Genomic DNA, 19756 nt, shown 5'->3' with positions numbered 1-19756 from the left:
TTAGCACCACCGACTTGTCGGCCATCTGCAGCGCTAATATTAGCCCATGAGTCACCTAACTCCTGATCATGATCTGCATGACGAATCTTTCCCCATAAGGGCTGTGGAACAACATTTCCAAACAACATGTCTATATCAGCTAAATTCATAATGCAAGAGCCTGCAGTCTGTGACAATTCCTTGTAATACCCTGCAGGATTTTTACGGGGATCAGGCAATGTCTGTTTAAGGGCCAAAACTTCGGCTCGCTTCCATGGAACATGTACCCAAACATGCTGGAAATGTGGCGGAATGGCTGGATTAGCAGTTGGGTCCCCTTCTCTCCATTGTGGGGGAACTTCTCTCATTGGATATTGTCTCACCTTCTTTCTAACAGAGGAATCAGGCTCAAACAACGACTGAGAGATACCCTCAATTCTAAATGACAACAACGTCGCAACTGCTTTCTCAACATCTGAACCCACAATTGTGCCTTTTGCAAACTCAAACCGTACACTGCACAACTTAGGCGGATTGGATTCCAAGTCATTATCCTCCAATTCTTCACAAAGAAAAACACACATTTTCTCAAAAACATATCTCTGTTTCGGTGCTTCCCATTGTCGGAAGACATCCATAACAGACTCTAACTCATATCTTGTGTGGTCGGTAACCCATTTACGCGCCATACGGTCAAACATTTCTCTCTCTCTCGAATCAGGCAGTTGACTACGCGACTGTTTACGCTCCGAATCAGGGGTCACACCAGATGACCCAAAGAGAGGAAATATAAGACTAGCAACAGTGTCAGTCATTCTCTGTCGAACCGAAGGAGAGGTCGACAGGACGGGAGATAAAGCAGACTGAGAAAAGGTCAATGTAGGAACAGTAGCAGAGGTAGTAAGAACAGGTGGAGAAGTTACAGAAGTTGAAGGCGGAACAGATAGCGGAGCAGGTAGCAAAGTCAGTGGCCCTTGAGAAGACTGGGCCAGAAGAGGGGAAGCCAGCTGGAGAGGTGCTGGCGGTTGTGGGGGAGCAGGAGGCACAACAACCGGGTGTTGCACAACTAGAGGTTGCGGAGGTGCTATAGCACTCTGCGCATAAGGGGGTGGCAAACTAAATAAATGAAACATTAAAGGATCTTTTTCAAGTTCCTTCGCTGCATCTTGCTGGAGAAGCGGCAAAGCAGGGTAGCATTTATCGATTACCATTTTACGTTGCCTATGCAACTGCTCACTCATCTGTTCTTCTTCGTTATCTTTAAACTGCATAGCAGCTTGCATTATCGAGATACCCTTTTCTCTCTTATTTTTCTTTGCTAATTTAATTCCTTCTGTTTGGCTTCCTTACGCCATAGGTGGAAAGAGTCAAACATCGCCGGCCGGGCTTTCTTCTTGAAAAGTTTAACCTCCAGATTATCCAGGATTTCCGTGTCAAAGCTACCATATTGGGGCCATTTTAGAACACCATCTTTTCTGGTGTATCGGATCCATACTTCATTGTATGTGATGGGGCCTACTCCATGTTTCACATACAATTCATAGGTTGGAGTTCCAATCGGAGGAACCGGACACGAGTCCTCCAATCGGGAGTCCCTATTACAACCAAGACAAAACAAATTTCCAAGTCTGCTAAGACCAGGCATCTTCGCTCTCTAGTCTAGCTTCAAACTTCAAAGGATTATCGAATACGATAGTCTCGTGAATACACGAGTCCCTCGGCTTTGGTACTTGCAAGTTCCAAATCAAAGATCCCAAGGGGATACCCAAACTAAGAACCAAACTAAGGACTGGGAGACGCTCCACTTATACTTAACTGAGGTATCGATGACGTCACCAGAAGACTCGTCTATCGTTTCGCTCTACAAATCATCAAGGGGTCCAAAACAGGGCGATAGTCAGGGCAGCAGTCCTTCGTAGCCGTCGGAAAGTGGGGAACCTCGCAGCAAAGACTTTCGGACCACGTCGACATGCAGGGGTCGATGAAGTGGCGGCCTTCCTCCAGAATTTTCACACGAAGCTCCTCACGAACCTCTGGCTTGGACCGGTACCGCTGATATCGCCCCACGTTGGGCGTCAACTGAAGTACTGGGTTTTTCGGAACCCAGCGGTGCCAGGGAGAACACCCAAAGACTTCGAGTTCTCCCTGTTTCAGACTACAGAAACACAGAGTCTTCTAGGTGAAGTCAAAGATCGATTTTATTGGCTGCAGCCAGTAACAGGTATCCTAGAAGTACAACACGGTGTATATTCTCATGAGACTGCTCAAACCTACAAAGTTAGCCTTCTCTTTTATACAAAATATTATGCTTCAGGCAAACATTCCTTATTTTATAGTTGACCATTCACATATTTTCATTACAAAGAAAAAGCAGAGTCATGATGACAAGTAAGGGTGGACGGCCAGCTACGCTCCGTGCACGGAGTGCGCGTAGTGCCGTCTCCTATGCATTTTGCGTAGCGGGCGTAGCCAGGCGGCACTACGGGCGCTCCGCAGACGGTGCGTAGCCGGCTGCCACCCGCCTCCCTCCCGCCCTCCCTAAATACTTAAATAAAAGGATAGAAAGCTTTTAAAAACACTTACCTTGTCCGCCGCGTCCCCGGGGCTCCCTCTCGCCGTCCCTGGATTCGCGCCGCCATTTCGGATACTAATGCGCATGCGCGGGCGGCCGCGCATGCGCATTTCTCATTTCTCATTTCTCGGCGGACAAGGTAAGTGTTTTTAAAAGCTTTCTATCCTTTTATTTAAGTATTTAGGGAGGGCGGGAGGGAGGCGGGCGGCGCGTAGTGGGGCTATGCGGAGTGCGCGGGTGGGCGTAGTTTTGCGCCCACTTTGCGTAGCTCCGCGGAGCCCCACTCCGCACACTACGCCTATATTTCAGTTTGTCCAGCCCACAATCAATTACCCGGCAAGGCCCAGTATTTTCATCAGATATCGACAGACCCTCAATAAAAACGGGCACCTCCTCCTCGTAAAGCAAGTCATAAAGAAAGAAACAGGGACAGGTGTGTGTAAGATTAGGCATGGTTCGTGTGCGATGAAAGGTTTATGATATGTTGTGCCTTGATACTAATCTCATTCGGCCACTGGGAGAGGAACTGACCGAACAGGTTTGGCTTCAGGTAGTGGAGTCAGCTTGCCCAGGTCACACAGATGCCAACAAAGGTGTACGTGTCTTTCGGGCTCGTTTTTGGCCTCAGTCATCGGCCTATGTGAGGGCAACACACAAAATGGCTGCCGTACACAAAATGGAACCCGAGGGTTCAGGACGAAAACTATGATTACAGGGGGATTTTGTTGCTCTAACATGGCGAGAATGCCTGTGCATAGTCTACTAGTCATTCTCGGTCTGCTGATATCAAAATCGTCATGATACGACGATGTTTATGACACGGGTCCAGAATTTTCAGTACCACAGAGTGAGTGTTGGTATTAACCCTGTTTTGACAGAGGTATCTCCAGATGTTTAAAATACCATGCCTTATGGAGTCTGGTTTCCCAAGTATGTTGAATATTAGAACGAATTTTGTGGTGGTGGTTTATGAGACTTCAAGTATGTCATTTTTATTGATGATGGTTACTTGGGTGCGTTGGTGGAGAGTATTTAAGATGAACAACTCTCTCTTTGGAACTCATACTCTGGAGTTTGTTTATGCACACGTTATTGTGGGAGTCCTTTGGTGTTAAAGTTTTGGAGTTATTCACATTATTGTTTACTATGGATTATTGTGTGTTTAAGGTAATTTTTATCACTTCCTTAGCCACCACTGGTTAGCTCTAGATTAAATAATGGTCTTTTTGTGCCCTGCGGAAGGTGGATGGTATCCACCGGGTCACACCGAAAAGTGCATTGGCACACACAAGACTGAAGTCATTGTATGACCATTAAGGGATACTAACTAATGGTACAAATTCACAGAGGAACAATAAAATGTGAAGTAAACCAATCTGGTGGATGGAAAGTAACTAGCAGGAGAGAATAATTAAAACTACTCGTGGATACTATATATAACTTATATGAACTTGATTGGAAGATGCTTTTTCCAGTCTGAAAAAGAAAACATATTTCTGTTGGACACTGTTGACATATGGATATTTTATGGTATAGTATGTATGGGTATATGAGAAGTAGGAATAAGATTGAGCATTTTAGGAAGGAGATGGCTGTGTGTGATGTGAGGAGGCGATGATGAATTTTTTTGTATAAGACAATATCATAGGTAACTAAATAATAATATGAAATTGAGATGTGATTTGGTTTTAGCAATGAAATTTAGCTTCAATAAATAAAAATCAATCAAGTTTTGGATACATGTATAATATGACTCCACATGAATTCTGAAGAATATTATGATAATAAGTAATGACGGTATAGCAATTTTTAAATAATTTGTGGGGGGAAGAGTATTTGTCTTTGGTCAGGATGAAATTCATTCTGAAAGAGCTAAAATTATAATACGGTAGTATGTATATACTGGTATAAAAATCTGTCTTGAATGTAAATGTAAATGTACAGGAATTTATATAGCGCAAATCACCGAGCGGTTTCTAAGCGCTTGCTTAGGGAACCCGTCCTGGTATTCCTCTGTGAGATAACCCCGGCAGGGTATCCGCAAGGTGAAAGCCAGGCATCCTGCCACGAGGGGCCGTTGTGGAGATTAAGCAAGCTTTTGCCCAGAGTCGCAGAGTGTGAGCCCGTGAATCGAGTAGGCACCAGAGCGAGAATTGTCGAGTCCATGGACATTTTAGGACTCAAGACCCCGCCGAGCCGGGAATTGAACCCTGGTCCCGGGCTGACCTCTGCTTCCAGGTCTGCCTCCTCTAACCAGTGAGCCACACTTCTCCACACTCTTGAAATGAGTACCCCGAAATTACATGAACATTGATTGCATTGATTTAATATTGCAGACCACGGCAAGATTATAAAATCTACACAACCGACTAACTTTTGTTGTAGACATTTCCTATGGTTCAATTGTATCGTCTTTTTTCCAGTTTTATATCTACAAGGTGGGAACTTACATGGCTACCCATTGTGACTAGTTGAATGATGTTGATGATGCTATCCACCATTACATGGGTGTGATGAAAAATATCTTGGTTGTGCAAAATTAAACCAATTTTAAAATTCTTCTGTAACCAGACTTCCTAGGTGTTCAAGAAAACAATGTAATTGTTGATCGTGGATTGCCGCAGGATATTATGCTCGTAGTAGCTCTCCAATGATTTGATCTAAACTGGATGACGATCAAATATGCAGTATATGGGATAGCACAGTGCAATTTGATCCTGGCAAATTATTTTGGTGGCCTCGCCCTGGCTCAAGGCTAGAATGCATTGCCTGCTGGGAAATCAGATCCTCTCATTGGCACAAAAACAACACAATCCATTTATAGCATGCAGAACAATAACTGGCTCGTGCATAAATGCTGGTGTTGTGTGAATATATCTTGCTAGTAGAATTACTTTAATAATGCGGCCTCCTAGCAATAATGACACCCCCTGTGTTTCAAAGTGTATTTAACTCATACAATATATACATGTTGTGGACTTGCTTGGGATCCCATGTATCACATCTGGCTTTCTGTCTATACTGCCGATCCTGTACTGCATGCACATCATGATAGAGCATATGGGACAGACTGAGTGAAGCCCCTTTTGTTCTTCATCAGCAAGGGGGTAAATCGGACATTCACTGGCTTCAATATTTTGTATTTGTGATGTAAACAGAGATCTTTTAGAGGCAAACATCAATGTCCACCGCTCTCAACGCTACAAGTGTATTATATTAATGTGCACATTATGGGTCAAAGTTTGTTTGTATTCCCCGTTTCCAGATGTGAAGACAATATTGCAGGAATAGTATTTGTATTAGAGATCTCCCTGATGCTTCTTCTTAAATTGGTATATTTGCAGTGCTTAGCTATTTTTTGTAGCGTATTTTGTGGGTATTCAAACAGTCTGAAAGAGATTTCTCGCAAACTCTTATTGGGTAATTTGCAAATTACTAAAAACGACTGGCCTCTTAATTGACATTAGCTAATCTAAAATCATGATGGTCGACAGGGCAACTGCCTTTAGAAGACTGCATGTTGTTGACAGGCAATCACACGAAGCAGTGAGATGCTTTGACTGTTTGGCCCATCAGTAGTCACAGTTCTGTGGCTTGGTATTAATATTAATAGGCACCCTTCTGCTTCCATCGATCTGTGATTTGCTCTTTTAATATCTTTCCCCACTGCTGCTCGCTTGGAGACACATTTTCTAATTAGCCGGCTGCAGACTTCCACAGCTCGAAGTTGCTTTAGCATTTCCAAGGTTCAGAGGGCCAGTCTCTGAATGAAGGAACTTGCAGGAAAAAGGGATCCATGCATTTTCCATTCAAGGCATACCTCAAGGCATACCACAACATAGAGGTGGTGGCCAGAACGCTTTGTCTCACTCAGAGGCCGTAAAGTTAGACAAGGGAAAAAGAGTAGCTGCAGTTAGCATTAAGCAAGAGGTGGCATGCAGTGACCATTAAAGCCTTTAATGAGAACCATAACTTTTGTTGTCTCGTGAATTTAATAATATGTTTGCCACCATATGGGGGCTGAGGTATCTTGCATCAGATGCACACCGGTAATCATAAACTCTTACCCTTAAAAGTATTCTTGCAGATGATTCACAGGTGTTCCCTAATAACGAAAACTGCCTGGAAAGCCATTTGTTTTCAGGCATGCTATTGAGGTGGTCCTGTGACATTGATCATGAATTGTTGTTTTCCCAGTGTGAAATTGTACTCCTGCACAATTCCAAAAAATTTTCTTTATCTGTTTGGTCTCTAAGGGGAAATCCTTTTCCTCCCTAAAGATGCCTAATTCCCTACACCGACACGAAATCTGTGTGTGTTCCGTTCCTCTTCCCACCCTGTATGGTGACTTATTCAGGCCCTTTGCTGGAGTAATTCCGGGGCGGGAAAGAGTCAGAGAGGAGTTCGGATTGTCAATAAAATCAAATGTTTGTAGGCCAGGAATTTGCAAACTTCCAATTCAAACATTTTTTTTCTTCCCACTCTGGTATGTGCTTTTTACTTCTGCATAACTGTGCTGTTTTAGCACACAGTAATGCGGTGGTAAAATCACTTATGCCTGAGAATTATCTTTTTCTGAACACCTGACAGGCATAACTGGAACCGTTCACAGCTGTAAATGTAGATATACCTTCATAAATAGCTTAGTAAATTGGGCCAATTCTTTTTACAAGTGCTTAAAATCAATAAACCTTTTTGTTGTTCCAGGGTGGATTGAAAAGATGTGCCTTTCAGCTGTATATAAACACGTGCACATGCGTGGCCCAGAAGGAATAGATTTCTTTTTGCCCGCATGAATACCCTTTGTATTTTCATACGAAACTGTCACTTACAATCAATTATTAAGCTACTACAACCCTGAAAAATTAGCAATATGTTCCATTAATTTCATACTTTAGGTAAAGATTCAAAAACTCAAATAGTTTTAATACCAGAACACAATATAAAATGTGTTCCAATAAAATGCATTCTATAAGACCCTGCCGACAGAAAGACGCAATTAAACATAAAATGATCAACTACACAAGGTTGGAGGCAGAGAAGAACATTTTTTTTAAATGTCTCTCTCCTGCTCGCCAGTCCTTTATGAAAATGTGTATTTATTTATATCCATGCAGTGAGCATTTCGAAAAGAAAAGCAAAACATAGATTAAAAAATTGAAAAAGTATAGTCTGGGCTTTACAAAGTCAGAAACAGCAAAGCTGTCATACCAAATACTACATACGTGCTCAAACTGATGAGCAGCATACATGCTATGAAAATAATCAGTACTTGAAATCACTTTTAGCTAAAGAACACTCCGTAATGTATGCACAGCACACAATTATACATAGTTGTGTGAGTAATATGATCACTATGGTAAAAGAAGTAAACATGCTCTTTAGGGTCATATCTTTCAATGTGGCTAAGTAAAGTATACAACAGCTCATGGTATTTGTCACCTTCAGTCATTATTTTATGTCTATAAGACTCCATCAGCCGCTACCCTAACAAAGTGTCATTTGCATTTTGCATCAGTTAAAATGAATATTTTAGTCTCACCTATGGATATTAGCTAATACAATTGTTATTCACCTGCCTGCAAAGAACTCCCCATTGCTGCGAATAAATGGTCCAGCAAATTATATATGAGCTTCAACTGAGGTGCATGCACACTCCTAAAATTGCTTCCAAATTGCTGGTGAAACTTAATCACTGGTGATGTCCACTCAAACGTAACTTTGCACCTAAAAGAGATTTTTCACCGAAAGGTGTTTTTTGCTTTCATAATGTTTTTTGATTTTTACAAGTGTTTCATACTTCTATTGATGTTGCACAAAAAGTACATTTGTGTTCACTGCTAAAATGGGTTTTTCCACAAAGACAAAAGATCAATGTCATTGAACTGATCAAACCAATGAGCAGTTTGGTACAGATAATTGAGTGAGAATAGCTCGGGGATCCCTCAATGCTCAAAGTATTTCATATTTCAATGTCATAAATGTAGACAAGAGAACAGACATTTTTAGATGTTAGTAAGACACCAGCCTTTACATTTTCATCAAGACAATCACAGTGAGGTTTACAAACCCATTTACTTAGTATACTCTATCTGGACATCAGATCTTGCTACCTATTCCTTCACTCGCAGAGCAAATAGTGCGACAGAGGTGCTATTCATTGTGGCATTTGGATACAAGTTGTCCTAGAGGACGGTCTCTAGTCTAAGCTAATTAAAACACTACATTTCAAATTTACATTTTTTCCAACTCTATAATTTTGAACTTTCTGCAGTTGTTCAAAAAACAGTGTAGACGCTAAATTACTCTTCTAATATCAATTTTTGGCATTGTCCCCTCTAGTAATAACAATAAAACATACACAGTCGACTAGCCCTTTGAGTTGGTAAAAAAGGAATGAATGTGATCGTTTCAGATACCATATGTATAAGCAATCCTCATCGTTGAGTTAAACAGAAGTATAGCGTCTCATTCCCTGAGATCATACTTGAGTGGGAAATCTAGATCAAGTGCTTCAACCTTATTGCTTTAAAGTTATTAAAGAACTTTGGCCTTACATTTCAAATCACATGCAAGGGACACAAATGACTGTGCCTATAACTGATTTTTATAGCACTGTTTATCATAATATTTGAAGGTAGACAATAGTCTGACATATTTTAAAGAGCATTTGTGATATTAAAGTTTAATGAAATGTTCGCTAAAAGTCAAAAAACTTTTACACAACACTAAACACCTGCCCAGCAGTAAACACAAACTTAAATCATCTACAATATTCTATCATTCATCATTATTAGGTTTTTCACCGTTGTACTGCATACCATTTAGCAAATTATTAGACGAGATAAAGCATGACAACTAATCGAATTTCCCCAAAAATTGTCAGTTGTGATCTTAAACAGAAGCAACAAAATGCAAAAGGATCATAAGTTGGTCCAAGGTCAGCATTAATTTTAAAGTATGCTGTGGTTGGTCTCATTTTAGGGGGATGTAATGTACTAATAATCTACAAAGTTTAGAGCACAGAAGGGATGTATATTGTACAAAATTATTAAACCAGCCATCCCACAACTGACTCCTAACTTATGCACCATATTGTATTATGTCACCAACCCTGAAAAAACAAAAATGAGCAGCAGGTTAAGTAGTCCTGGTGATCAGAGGAGTTGTGGATCCACTACACTGTTGATGTGTCTACCTTGAACTATCCAACCGGGGGGCAGGGTGGAGGCATTTCCCCTGATTTTGCTTTTATTGTTGCCCATAGCACACTTGATACATACTTGCATTGGCATGGAACACTAACTGGCAGGCACTGAACTATGCATCATATATTGGCCTCATTACCACAACAAAATATTCGATCTCTTTTAAATAGTATATTTTTGTGTAACATATATTATAATATATAGAACGTATATACATTGTTACAAACAAGGTTTTCAAAGTTAACTCTGCTTTAATATTGAAGATATTTGCAAAGATGCATACCAACTAAATAAAATCAGAAATATATTCAGGTTCAGTGAATTCCATTGCGATAGGCCTATCCTCACTGTCTGCACTATAGTTATTAGAAAGAGATTATAGCAAATTGATTGTTAGAGTATGTTTAAATCACATTAAACTAAAATGATTGTGATGATTTCTACATCCGTACACCGTACAAAATTTGGCCTGGGTGTGAAATTTCTACTCCGTGCCCTGCGTAGCATGTGCAGTTCCCAAAAACTCAGCTCTACTATGCGGAGCAGAGTTTTTAACTCGCTCACACTTGCCAACATTACGTTGGCAAGCGCAGGCAAGGAAAATCTTACTCCAGACCACCTCCCGGCAAAGTTTCTCAATGCAGGTGGTCGCGGATTGCCGGTACAGCTCGCGATCAAGTAGAACATCTAATCGAGCAGCAGAAAGAAGCAGCGCCCTCTTGTGCTGTGCAAGTTGCTGTTTGTGCTGATTTTCCAGCTTTGGACAAACAGCTGGCACGAAAAATCAGCACGAACGGCACAACCTAAGGCACTCCACCACTTGTGGAACTCTAATTAGAGCGGCAGATTTAGTTGGTCACTTCGCAGAGTTCTGCATAGCGAAACTCTGCAAACTCCACCCAGGCCTATCAAGATCCCCTCAGACTACCATACTGTGTTGATCATTAAGGTTGGCAGTTAGGCCATTTCCTCTATGGCCTACACACATTTTAAGGTTGGAAATACATTGAACTAGTTTATTTGAAAGATCAAGAGATGTACATTATGCCCTGTATTCCAGCTTGTATTTTGCAAAGATCTTAAATTCTGATTTACGATTTCCCCATTACTTTCCGACAGGGGTGCCAGAGAGCCAGGCCGCAAGATGGCTGCCACTGTGTGAGGCTCCGCTGGCCCAGAGAAGAAATCTGTCATTGATCCTTCACAAAGAGGTGCCATCTGCTCTCTTTGGTGCTGAGACCTGGATTGGCTTACAGTGGGTGTGATCTATGACCCTTAGAGACCTGCCAATCTACCTTGTAGCTCCTGGGATGAGGAGGTGCTGTGCGGCACTGTGGAAGTCTGACTGGGCCTCTTCCGAGACAGGCAATTAAGCTATCTGCTGCCTGGATGGTGCTTCAGCATGACCAGATATAGGACAGGGATTGTCTATTATCCTGGGAACCTCACTGTAGACAGGAGCAGGCTCAGCCATGGAGAAGGGCTCCTGCGGCTCCTTCAGAGACTGGGACTTGATCCTTTACTCCCCGGTGGTAGCAGTGTTGGCCAGGTGACCACTAGATGCTCACTGCTGAGTTCCTGGGTGACGCAGGCTCCCCTCCCCTGAGTCTGTGTTGCTAGGTGGCCCGATATCAGATGTCTGCCCACCCCTCCTGACCAAGCTGTAGCCTGTCTACTCTCATTGGAGGGCTTGTGGCGGGACGGGACCCCGTGACCATGCTAAGCTGGGCCGGGCCCCCTGGATGGGAGGACCCCATGCAGACTGGCCCAGGGAGGCTTCCTCATGTACCCATGGTGGGCTTGGGAGTGGCTGGGCCTCTGCATTAATACATTGAGCCTTAACTCGTTGTCCTTCCCCCTCACTACTACACCACTTTGGCAGCATTTCTGCCCATTGCCAGACAACAACCGTCTACAACGTGAATTGAGAGGGATCAGACATATGGTATCAGGGATCAGACATATGGTAGAAATATGCTTTTATGCCTGCACAGATGGGAAAGCAGATAAACATCAGACCAAGCTGGTTTTTGACAAGCACCACACTTTGAAAGGCACAGAGCCCACTCATGATGGAGCTGCTGCAAGCTCACCTGCCACCCTTGATGTTAAAGAATGCAGAGGTGGGAAATGGCCTCAAGACTATTGACTTCAAAATAGATATGCTGACCAGCTGCTGACCAGATGGCTTGATGACATGGGCAATCCCCTTGACAGCCACGACGAGTGCCTTGACCAACTAGAACAACGTTTTTTCAGACTTTAAAGATGGAGCAGAATGCATACGGAGCAACTTTTACAATTGATTAAGGTGCTGGCGGTCATCAAGGCAAACAATGATGATCTGGAGGTGCACTCAAGGTGCAATAACATCGGAGTGCTTGGCATCTCAGAATCCACTGCCATGACCACTACAGAGACTTATAAGGAGACTCTCCTTCACCCTATTTGGCGACGACTTTACCACCATGCCTTCAGTGGCGCACAAGCATCGCTACTTGGGGCCACATCACATACTGTAATTATTTACAACAAGGGGTGGTGATGGACAGAGTCTCTGAATTAAGCAGAGTACTCTCACCCAGTCAAGAGATCAGGGCTAGATCCAACACCGTTTTTTAGCTCATTGCACCATCCCAGTTTCAGAACCTGGCTGTATGCAAATTAGTCTGTCCCTGGCCCAGTGCATCATGGGAAAAGGGCAGACCAGACTACAAAAGCCAATTCTTACACTGGGAAGGAAACAAGCTTCCGGGGGCCGGTTTCTGGCATTACAGCCGTCTTCGGCCCGGCTTGCTTGAATCCTGATGGTGCAATGAGCAAGGGACTCACATCTGAGTATACCCTTCCAAGCTTAGGGTGGACAAAAAAAAAACGGTGTTGGATCTAGCCCTGATCTCTTGACTGGGTGAGAATATTCTGCTTAATTCAGAGACTCTGTCCCTCACCACCCCTTGTTGTAAATATTTTTGTCCACCCTAAGCGTGGAAGGGTATACTCAGACATGAGTCCCTTGCTCATTGCACCATCAGGATTCAAGCAAGCCGGGCCGAAGACGGCTGTAACGCCAGAAACCGGTCCCCGGAAGCTTGTTTCCTTCCCAGTGTAAGAATTGGCTTTTGTAGTCTGGTCTGCCCTGTTCCCATGATGCACTGGGCCAGGGACAGACTAATTTGCATACAGCCAGGTTCTGAAACTGGGATGGTGCAATGAGCTAAAAAACGGTGTTGGATCAAGCCCTGATCTCTTGACTGGGTGAGAATATTCTGCTTAATTCAGAGACTCTGTCCCTCACCACCCCTTGTTGTAAATATTTTTGTCCACCCTAAGCGTGGAAGGATATACTCAGACATGAGTCCCTTGCTCATTGCACCATCAGGATTCAAGCAAGCCGGGCCGAAGACGGCTGTAACGCCAGAAACCGGTCCCCGGAAGCTTGTTTCCTTCCCAGTGTAAGAATTGGCTTTTGTAGTCTGGTCTACCCTGTTCCCATGATGCACTGGGCCAGGGACAGACTAATTTGCATACAGCCAGGTTCTGAAACTGGGATGGTGCAATGAGCTAAAAAACGGTGTTGGATCTAGCCCTGATCTCTTGACTGGGTGAGAATATTCTGCTTAATTCAGAGACTCTGTCCCTCACCACCCCTTGTTGTAAATACACATCACATACTGGGCATGCCAGCACACCCCATTATAGTATGTTTACTTCTGTACAGACACAGGGACACTAGCATGTGTCTCACAAGAGAAAAGGGTGAGAGTCAATATCAGGGCAAAAAGAAATCCATATACCCGGACTTCCACCTGGTGGTGCATTCTGCCCACAGGGAGTTTCTTCCTGCCAATCACCTCTTTATGAGGTTGGGTGTCTACTATGACCTCCTCTACCCGACCAAGCTTTGCATCACCTTCAATGGCAAAACTCACTTCTTTACGGATCCCAAATCAGCCATGAAGTTATGCCGCAGACAGTCCCATAGGCTCCCTGACATAGCCTTGCAAACTGACCCAGACCAAGGCAGCCATCTCAACAATATTGACTGAGCTCCTACACTGCAGGCCTTGACACGCCCTCTTAGGGCCACCTGTCCCAGTAATGGGACGGGACACCACCACCTCTTTGTTCTGTCCTGGGGATGATTCCCCTTACACTTGTTGTTTGTTTCCTTATTCAAGTGGAAAGGGGTTCTCTTTAACGAGTTGGGGATTTTGAAGAGGATGGGGGGTTGAAATGTTGGGACTTGGAATTTGTTCATAATTAGCATGAACTTTCTCTTGATATCCTGTAAATCACATTTGTACCCTAGAGACAACCGAGTGCATTAGGGTGGCAACCCAATAGAGCTGCACCTGCACTGCCTAGTAATACTGACTTCCAGGCTGGCCTGACTACTAGCATGTTATTGACCTGGAACATTTGAGAGTTGAATAAGTCAAGGAAGGTGCGGCAGAGGATAGCATACCTTTGGTGGCACAGGGTGGACTTTGCCTCATTACAGGAAGTTCACCTTACTAAGGACACCTGAAAGCAACGTTGCTGCAGTTGGATAGTGGAGGTACGCATCTTTACATAACCAGCATAGGGTTGGGGGTCTGTGATTTTGTGGAAGGGGTTCCAGTGGCAGACTTTAAGACCCTGATGGACACAGAGGGATGATATATAGTAATACACAGGTTTCTTTTGGGCTAGCGCTTCATGCTTGTCTGCGTCTATGGCCCAAACAATGGGCTTCTTTGCGGATGCGTGGGACAAGATAGTTGCCCTTTGTCATTTGGCAGTGATATGGGGAGGAGTTTTCAATGTTGTCCTTGACCCTCTATTGAATAGATCTCCCTCCAGCAGGCACTATCCCCATGCTGCCGCTCAGACATGCTCCATCATGGATGATTACAACCTCGTTGATGTATGATAAGCTAGGCACCATTGCATGGATGAGGGACTTGTGCCTCTATCTCCCATGGAGCCTGCTCACCAATAGATTATTGCCTCACTTCCAGAAACATATGAAACTGAACTCAGACAAGACGGAAGTCCTCATCCTGGGATCCTCACCCTCCGCCTGGGACGACTCCTGGTGGCCCCCCGCCCTGGGCAGCGCACCCAAACCAACTGACCACGCACGCAACCTGGGCTTCATCCTGGACTCCTCCCTCTCCATGACCAGACAAGTCAACGCCGTCTCCTCGTCGTGCTTCAACATCCTGCGCATGCTAAGCAAGATCTTCCGATGGATCCCCACCGAGACCAGGAAGACGGTTACCCAGGCCCTCGTCACCAGCCGACTGGACTACGGCAACTCCCTTTACACCGGAACCACCGCCAAACTCCAGAAAAGACTCCAGCGGATCCAGAACACCTCAGCACGACTCATCCTGGACATCCCCCACCGCAGCCACATCTCCGGACACCTGAGAGACCTGCACTGGCTCCCGGTCAACAAGAGAATCACCTTCCGGCTCCTCACCCACGCACACAAAGCCCTACACAACCAAGGACCAGGATACCTCAACAGCCGCCTCAACTTCTACGCTCCCAAACGCCAGCTTCGATCGACCAGCCACGCCCTCGCCAACGTCCCCCGCATCCGAAGAGCCACCACTGGAGGAAGGTCCTTCTCCTACCTGGCCGCCAAGACTTGGAACTCCCTTCCGATCCACCTCCGCCTGACCTAGGACCACCTCGCCTTCAGGAAACAGCTCAAGACCTGGCTGTTCGAGCAGTAGCGGACCCCCCTCCCCCCAGCGCCTTGAGACCCTCCGGGTGAGTAGTGCGCTATACAAATGCGGTGATTGATTGATTGATTGATTGGGTGCATTGAAAGCATTGAATGATTAGCCTGCATGCCATTGGCTCATTCACTGGTGGCACGGCCCCTGACATCAGGAGCACCATTGACCACATAGTTAACTGGTGTCTCACCCACAGACTCTGCTGGAGAGCTCCAACAGCCAAAATCACCGAGACTATGCTGAATTACTATTCCAGGTTATATGCATCTCAGGAGGGTGTAACACCCGACCCCCTGACAGAATACCTTGACACAGTACAACACCTCTGGCTTGACAATAATTGCAGGCTCTACGTAGATAACCCCAATCACAGTAGATGATGTTGATGGAGCTCAAATTTTGCTATTTCATTTGTAGGGCTGCATGATAATCACGAGTAGTCTGCACCCGCATATATTCCTTTGTTGTATTAACGGGTGACATTGGAATGCGATTTGTTAAAAAGTGAATTGTGGGGTGTGGGATATTTTCATATAAGCGTGCAAAGATTGATATTAAATACACATGTGTTTAGCTGAAGACATTAACGTGTAGAATTTGTACATGCTGCAGACAATTATTTACATATTTGGCATGCTTATGTAATGTGTTAATTTAGAAGTGCTCAGTAAAAGTGTTCATTTATATGTAATTTGGTGCTATTCTCTTATGTTGGATGATTTCTGTAGGCCTGAAATGCATTTTCCATGGAAGGTCTTGAATTAGATATAATAGTTGAATTTCATATGCATGTTGAATTTGTTTTTCTCCCCTTTCTGTTGCAGGTGGAAGAATAATCCTTATTAGTTAGAATAATGTCTTTGTTTTTGGAGTTATGCTTGGGGAGAAGAGGATACATTGAGCGTTGATACTGATAATGGAGAACTGTTGTACTTTCTCATTGGAGCAAGCCTGGGAATCAAGGTCATCTCGTCAAAGCTTGGGAGCATCGCTGCCTAATGGAAAGTTACCTATGAGGAGGTGGCCTTACTGGATGGCGTCATCGGCAAAGCATCATGGGATACTACTTGAGGTATTGATGTATTGTAACTAGGGAAAGTGTTCAGGGACTTCTGCCTTGCCTTGAAAGAGAGAGCATCTTAGAAAGAGCTCTGTTTCTTTGTGCTACTTGACCCAAATGATGTGAAGAGACTTCATAGGAAGACTTCACGCGCTGACACCTTAACAGATCTTTCCTTGGAAAATGCTATGTAGGGATGTCATGCAAGTGGTAGTGAAGGGACAGGTTAATGCTTTATACTCATGAACTTCCAATGAAGGGGAATCTGGATGACTGCTCGATCATCTTTTGTATCCTCAGCCTCGAACTAATTAACCTGTGCATGGTGCACCGCCTTAACTTCATCCGTAGATTTGGCTTCATATTAGATCTAATATATTTCTACACCCTCACCTTGTGGTGCTTATATATTCAGTTGTTCTTGGCTTCGTAATAAACTAACTAAATCTAATTAGGAGTCTGTGATTCATAGGAGTCATAGTATATTGGAACTGAAATGATTGACCTGTTAACAATTTCTCTCCCCTGCACGCTTTCACGCTGATAAAAAGAACTATCGACCTGAGGTCCCAGAGCACATCTAGAACGTGGAACCCGGCTCCTTCAATGTCCTGCAGGCCATCCGGGATACGGCAGGGGGTAAGGCCCCATTCCCAGGCAACCTGACTGCTCAATTCTATAAAGCCGATGCTGAGGACCTGGTGCCGCACCTATTGGCAATGTATGAGGATTTCCAGAACATGGACCATCAACCCCCCTCACTAAGAGAAGCCCTAATAGTTATGCTCCTGAAACCTGAGAAGCCGCCAAGTAAATGTAATTCCAACATGCCACTCTCCATGATAAACCTACATAACAATATGCTATCGAAAATGATTGCTGCCCATATCATTCCACTATTCATTAGGCAAAAAGAAAATTCTACTGATGAGCATCATATCTTTCACAGAGAATTGTGTTGTGTGGATCTCAGCATACTCACTGGGTGCATTAATAGTTTAAGGTTGAAAAGAATTTACAGACACCCATGACTGTGTATGACCTCTACCTAAATGGCTTGATACGTCCTCCTATATGTGTTCTGTCCATTCATGATTATCAGTACTTTGTAGTCATTGATTGAAATTTTAGAAACTCGTCGAAACAACAGCAACGCCTCCACGGAGCAGGGCAAACCATTTACTATATGAACTAATTGAGTCTTCTGCCTGTGACCAGGCTAAAATGAGACAATACTCCCTTTAATTTAAGTGGAACGATATTTGCATGACTCAGCACATTGGGAAGGCCTGCAAAGAATATACATTTAATATCCACCATATCAGAAACTCATCCCTATGTGGCACTTATTGGCTTTTGGCTTCTTCAAGTGACCCTGCGCTGTGGCCTGTGTCTCGCGACCCTCCCTCGCTCACCTATATTCATGGAGTCAGAAAGTTATGCTCTGGGCCAAATCTGTTCAACTGGAATTATCATGGCCTGCTTTCATATGCGCTCTGCAAGCAGAGCTTCTGGCAGAGTGCACCTTCTGATCAGACATTCCTTCGAGTTTAATAATCCATTCATCCACAGAGACTCATCTCCCTAGCTGCCCCCAGAAACACCACAGTAGAACACAATATATTCCTCTTCGGATATACAAAGCCATAGGCGGTGTACACAGCTAGCCCTTTGCGTGCAAATGCTACATACAGTGCAGGCGACTCACTTCCTGCTTGTCAGAGTCACGGCCGTGCTGAAGGGACAGCTCCCGAGCCGGGCTGCACGTATCGCCTCGCCTAGCCGTCGCCTAAAGATTGACCCGTATATTGAACACTGTCATAATGTCAATGCTGCTTCATTACTATGCAATTACATCCCAGCCTGGCCCGATAACATTTTAAAACAATACACTGTGGCGAGCGGGTGAATATGAGAGGGCCACTGATCACATATGCCTAAAAACGGAAGGTCCGAGGTCAACTCAATCTAATTTCAATGTATGTTTTAGAATAATACCGTTATATTTACCTTTGAGCTATGCGTTGTGAATCCTAGCACGGTCATAACAGTCGCCCGTAAAACACAACAATAACGCCCTGTTCTCATTGAGTGTGGGCAGTGCCACACCAATGATTGCATTTGAACAGGTGCCCGGGAGGCAGGGTTGTGTCAGCAGTGAGGTGTAACAAGTTCATGCTTCGATTGCACCCTCGGTGTTCCGACGTGCGTGGATTTTAGCACTCACAGAGTTTAACATTTTATGCATATACCAAAACCCGACTGCATGCACATGCAATACACTTCCCAATGATGAATTTAGAGAGACTGAGGGATTTAAGAACCGCCCTGGAAATAGACGCGGATTTGCCTTCAAGCTCTGCTTGCAACAGAAACGGCGGAGAGGCAGCCTGGGTGAAAGTGACCTCATTCTGCCTGAGGAAGCACATTCTCACAACCCGACCTTTGATGTCACCTCCTATTATTTATAGCAAAGAGGCACGAGGGACGTGGCACACACTGGCATCGCCGCACGACCATCTAAACAAAAGCAATGCAGGCACACAGCTGCCCAGCTGCCGTGTCCTGCTCACCACAGATGTGCTGGGCCAAGGAATCGACAACCAACCTGCTGAGGGGGAATGGGGGCAGTCCTCTTACCTTGAAGCACAGAAGGAGGCATATTAGGGGGTAAATCATCGGGCTGCCTCGCCCCTTCTCCCAGTAACGGGGCATTGGCGTGGAATGGCAGCGCCTCCGCTCAGGCTCGGCTCCAAATGTTAACAATGGCGAATCGCAGCTGCAGCCGCATCAGTTGCGCCGGTCCGCGCGCCCGGCTCCCAGGGTGCACATAAATCCCGCGCCTTCCACTTATTTTGCGGTTATGTGAATGCCTGCGCTCCGGCGCGGCGTGCCTGCGGGTTCCCTCAACAGAGACGGTAGGACGAGGCAGGGAGGGGTGCTCTCCGGACCATCTGCCCTCTTGGAAGCATGCTCAGCCGGCAACAGACGGAGGCAGCCGGGCTCCTCTGCTGGGCTCAGAGAGCGAATGAACGAGCCCTGCATTCCTCTCCGAGCGCCGGGGCTGTCAGCCTCCTCCTCGTTTCATAGCAGCCAGATCACCCCTCCCCCGAGAGCCTGCTGTCTATCGCCCATCTCTTATCTCCCTGAGCCGCCGCTACCCTGCGCATCATTTTGAAAAGTTACTTCCCACGTGTGCTGAGAA

At 44.8% G+C, this 19756-nt stretch overlaps 1 protein-coding gene across 6 annotated transcripts in view; it reads right to left on the bottom strand.

The window, feature by feature from the left end:
* The window catches only part of PTPRO (protein tyrosine phosphatase receptor type O), a 1002672-nt gene extending 983282 nt beyond the window's left edge, over positions 1-19390 (bottom strand). For all 6 annotated transcript variants that reach the window (XM_078674019.1, XM_078674018.1, XM_078674014.1 and 3 more), the window contains exon 1: positions 19192-19390. In XM_078674019.1, coding sequence (XP_078530145.1) covers positions 19192-19266 — 75 coding nt within the window. In that variant the 5' untranslated portion in view covers positions 19267-19390. The remainder of the gene's footprint in view (positions 1-19191) is intronic.
* Between the last annotated feature and the right edge of the window lie 366 nt (positions 19391-19756).

Source organism: Lissotriton helveticus, chromosome 1_1 (genome assembly GCF_964261635.1).
Source record: "Lissotriton helveticus chromosome 1_1, aLisHel1.1, whole genome shotgun sequence".
Lineage (NCBI taxonomy): Eukaryota > Metazoa > Chordata > Amphibia > Caudata > Salamandridae > Lissotriton > Lissotriton helveticus.
This window is presented reverse-complemented; position numbering and strand designations above follow the sequence as displayed.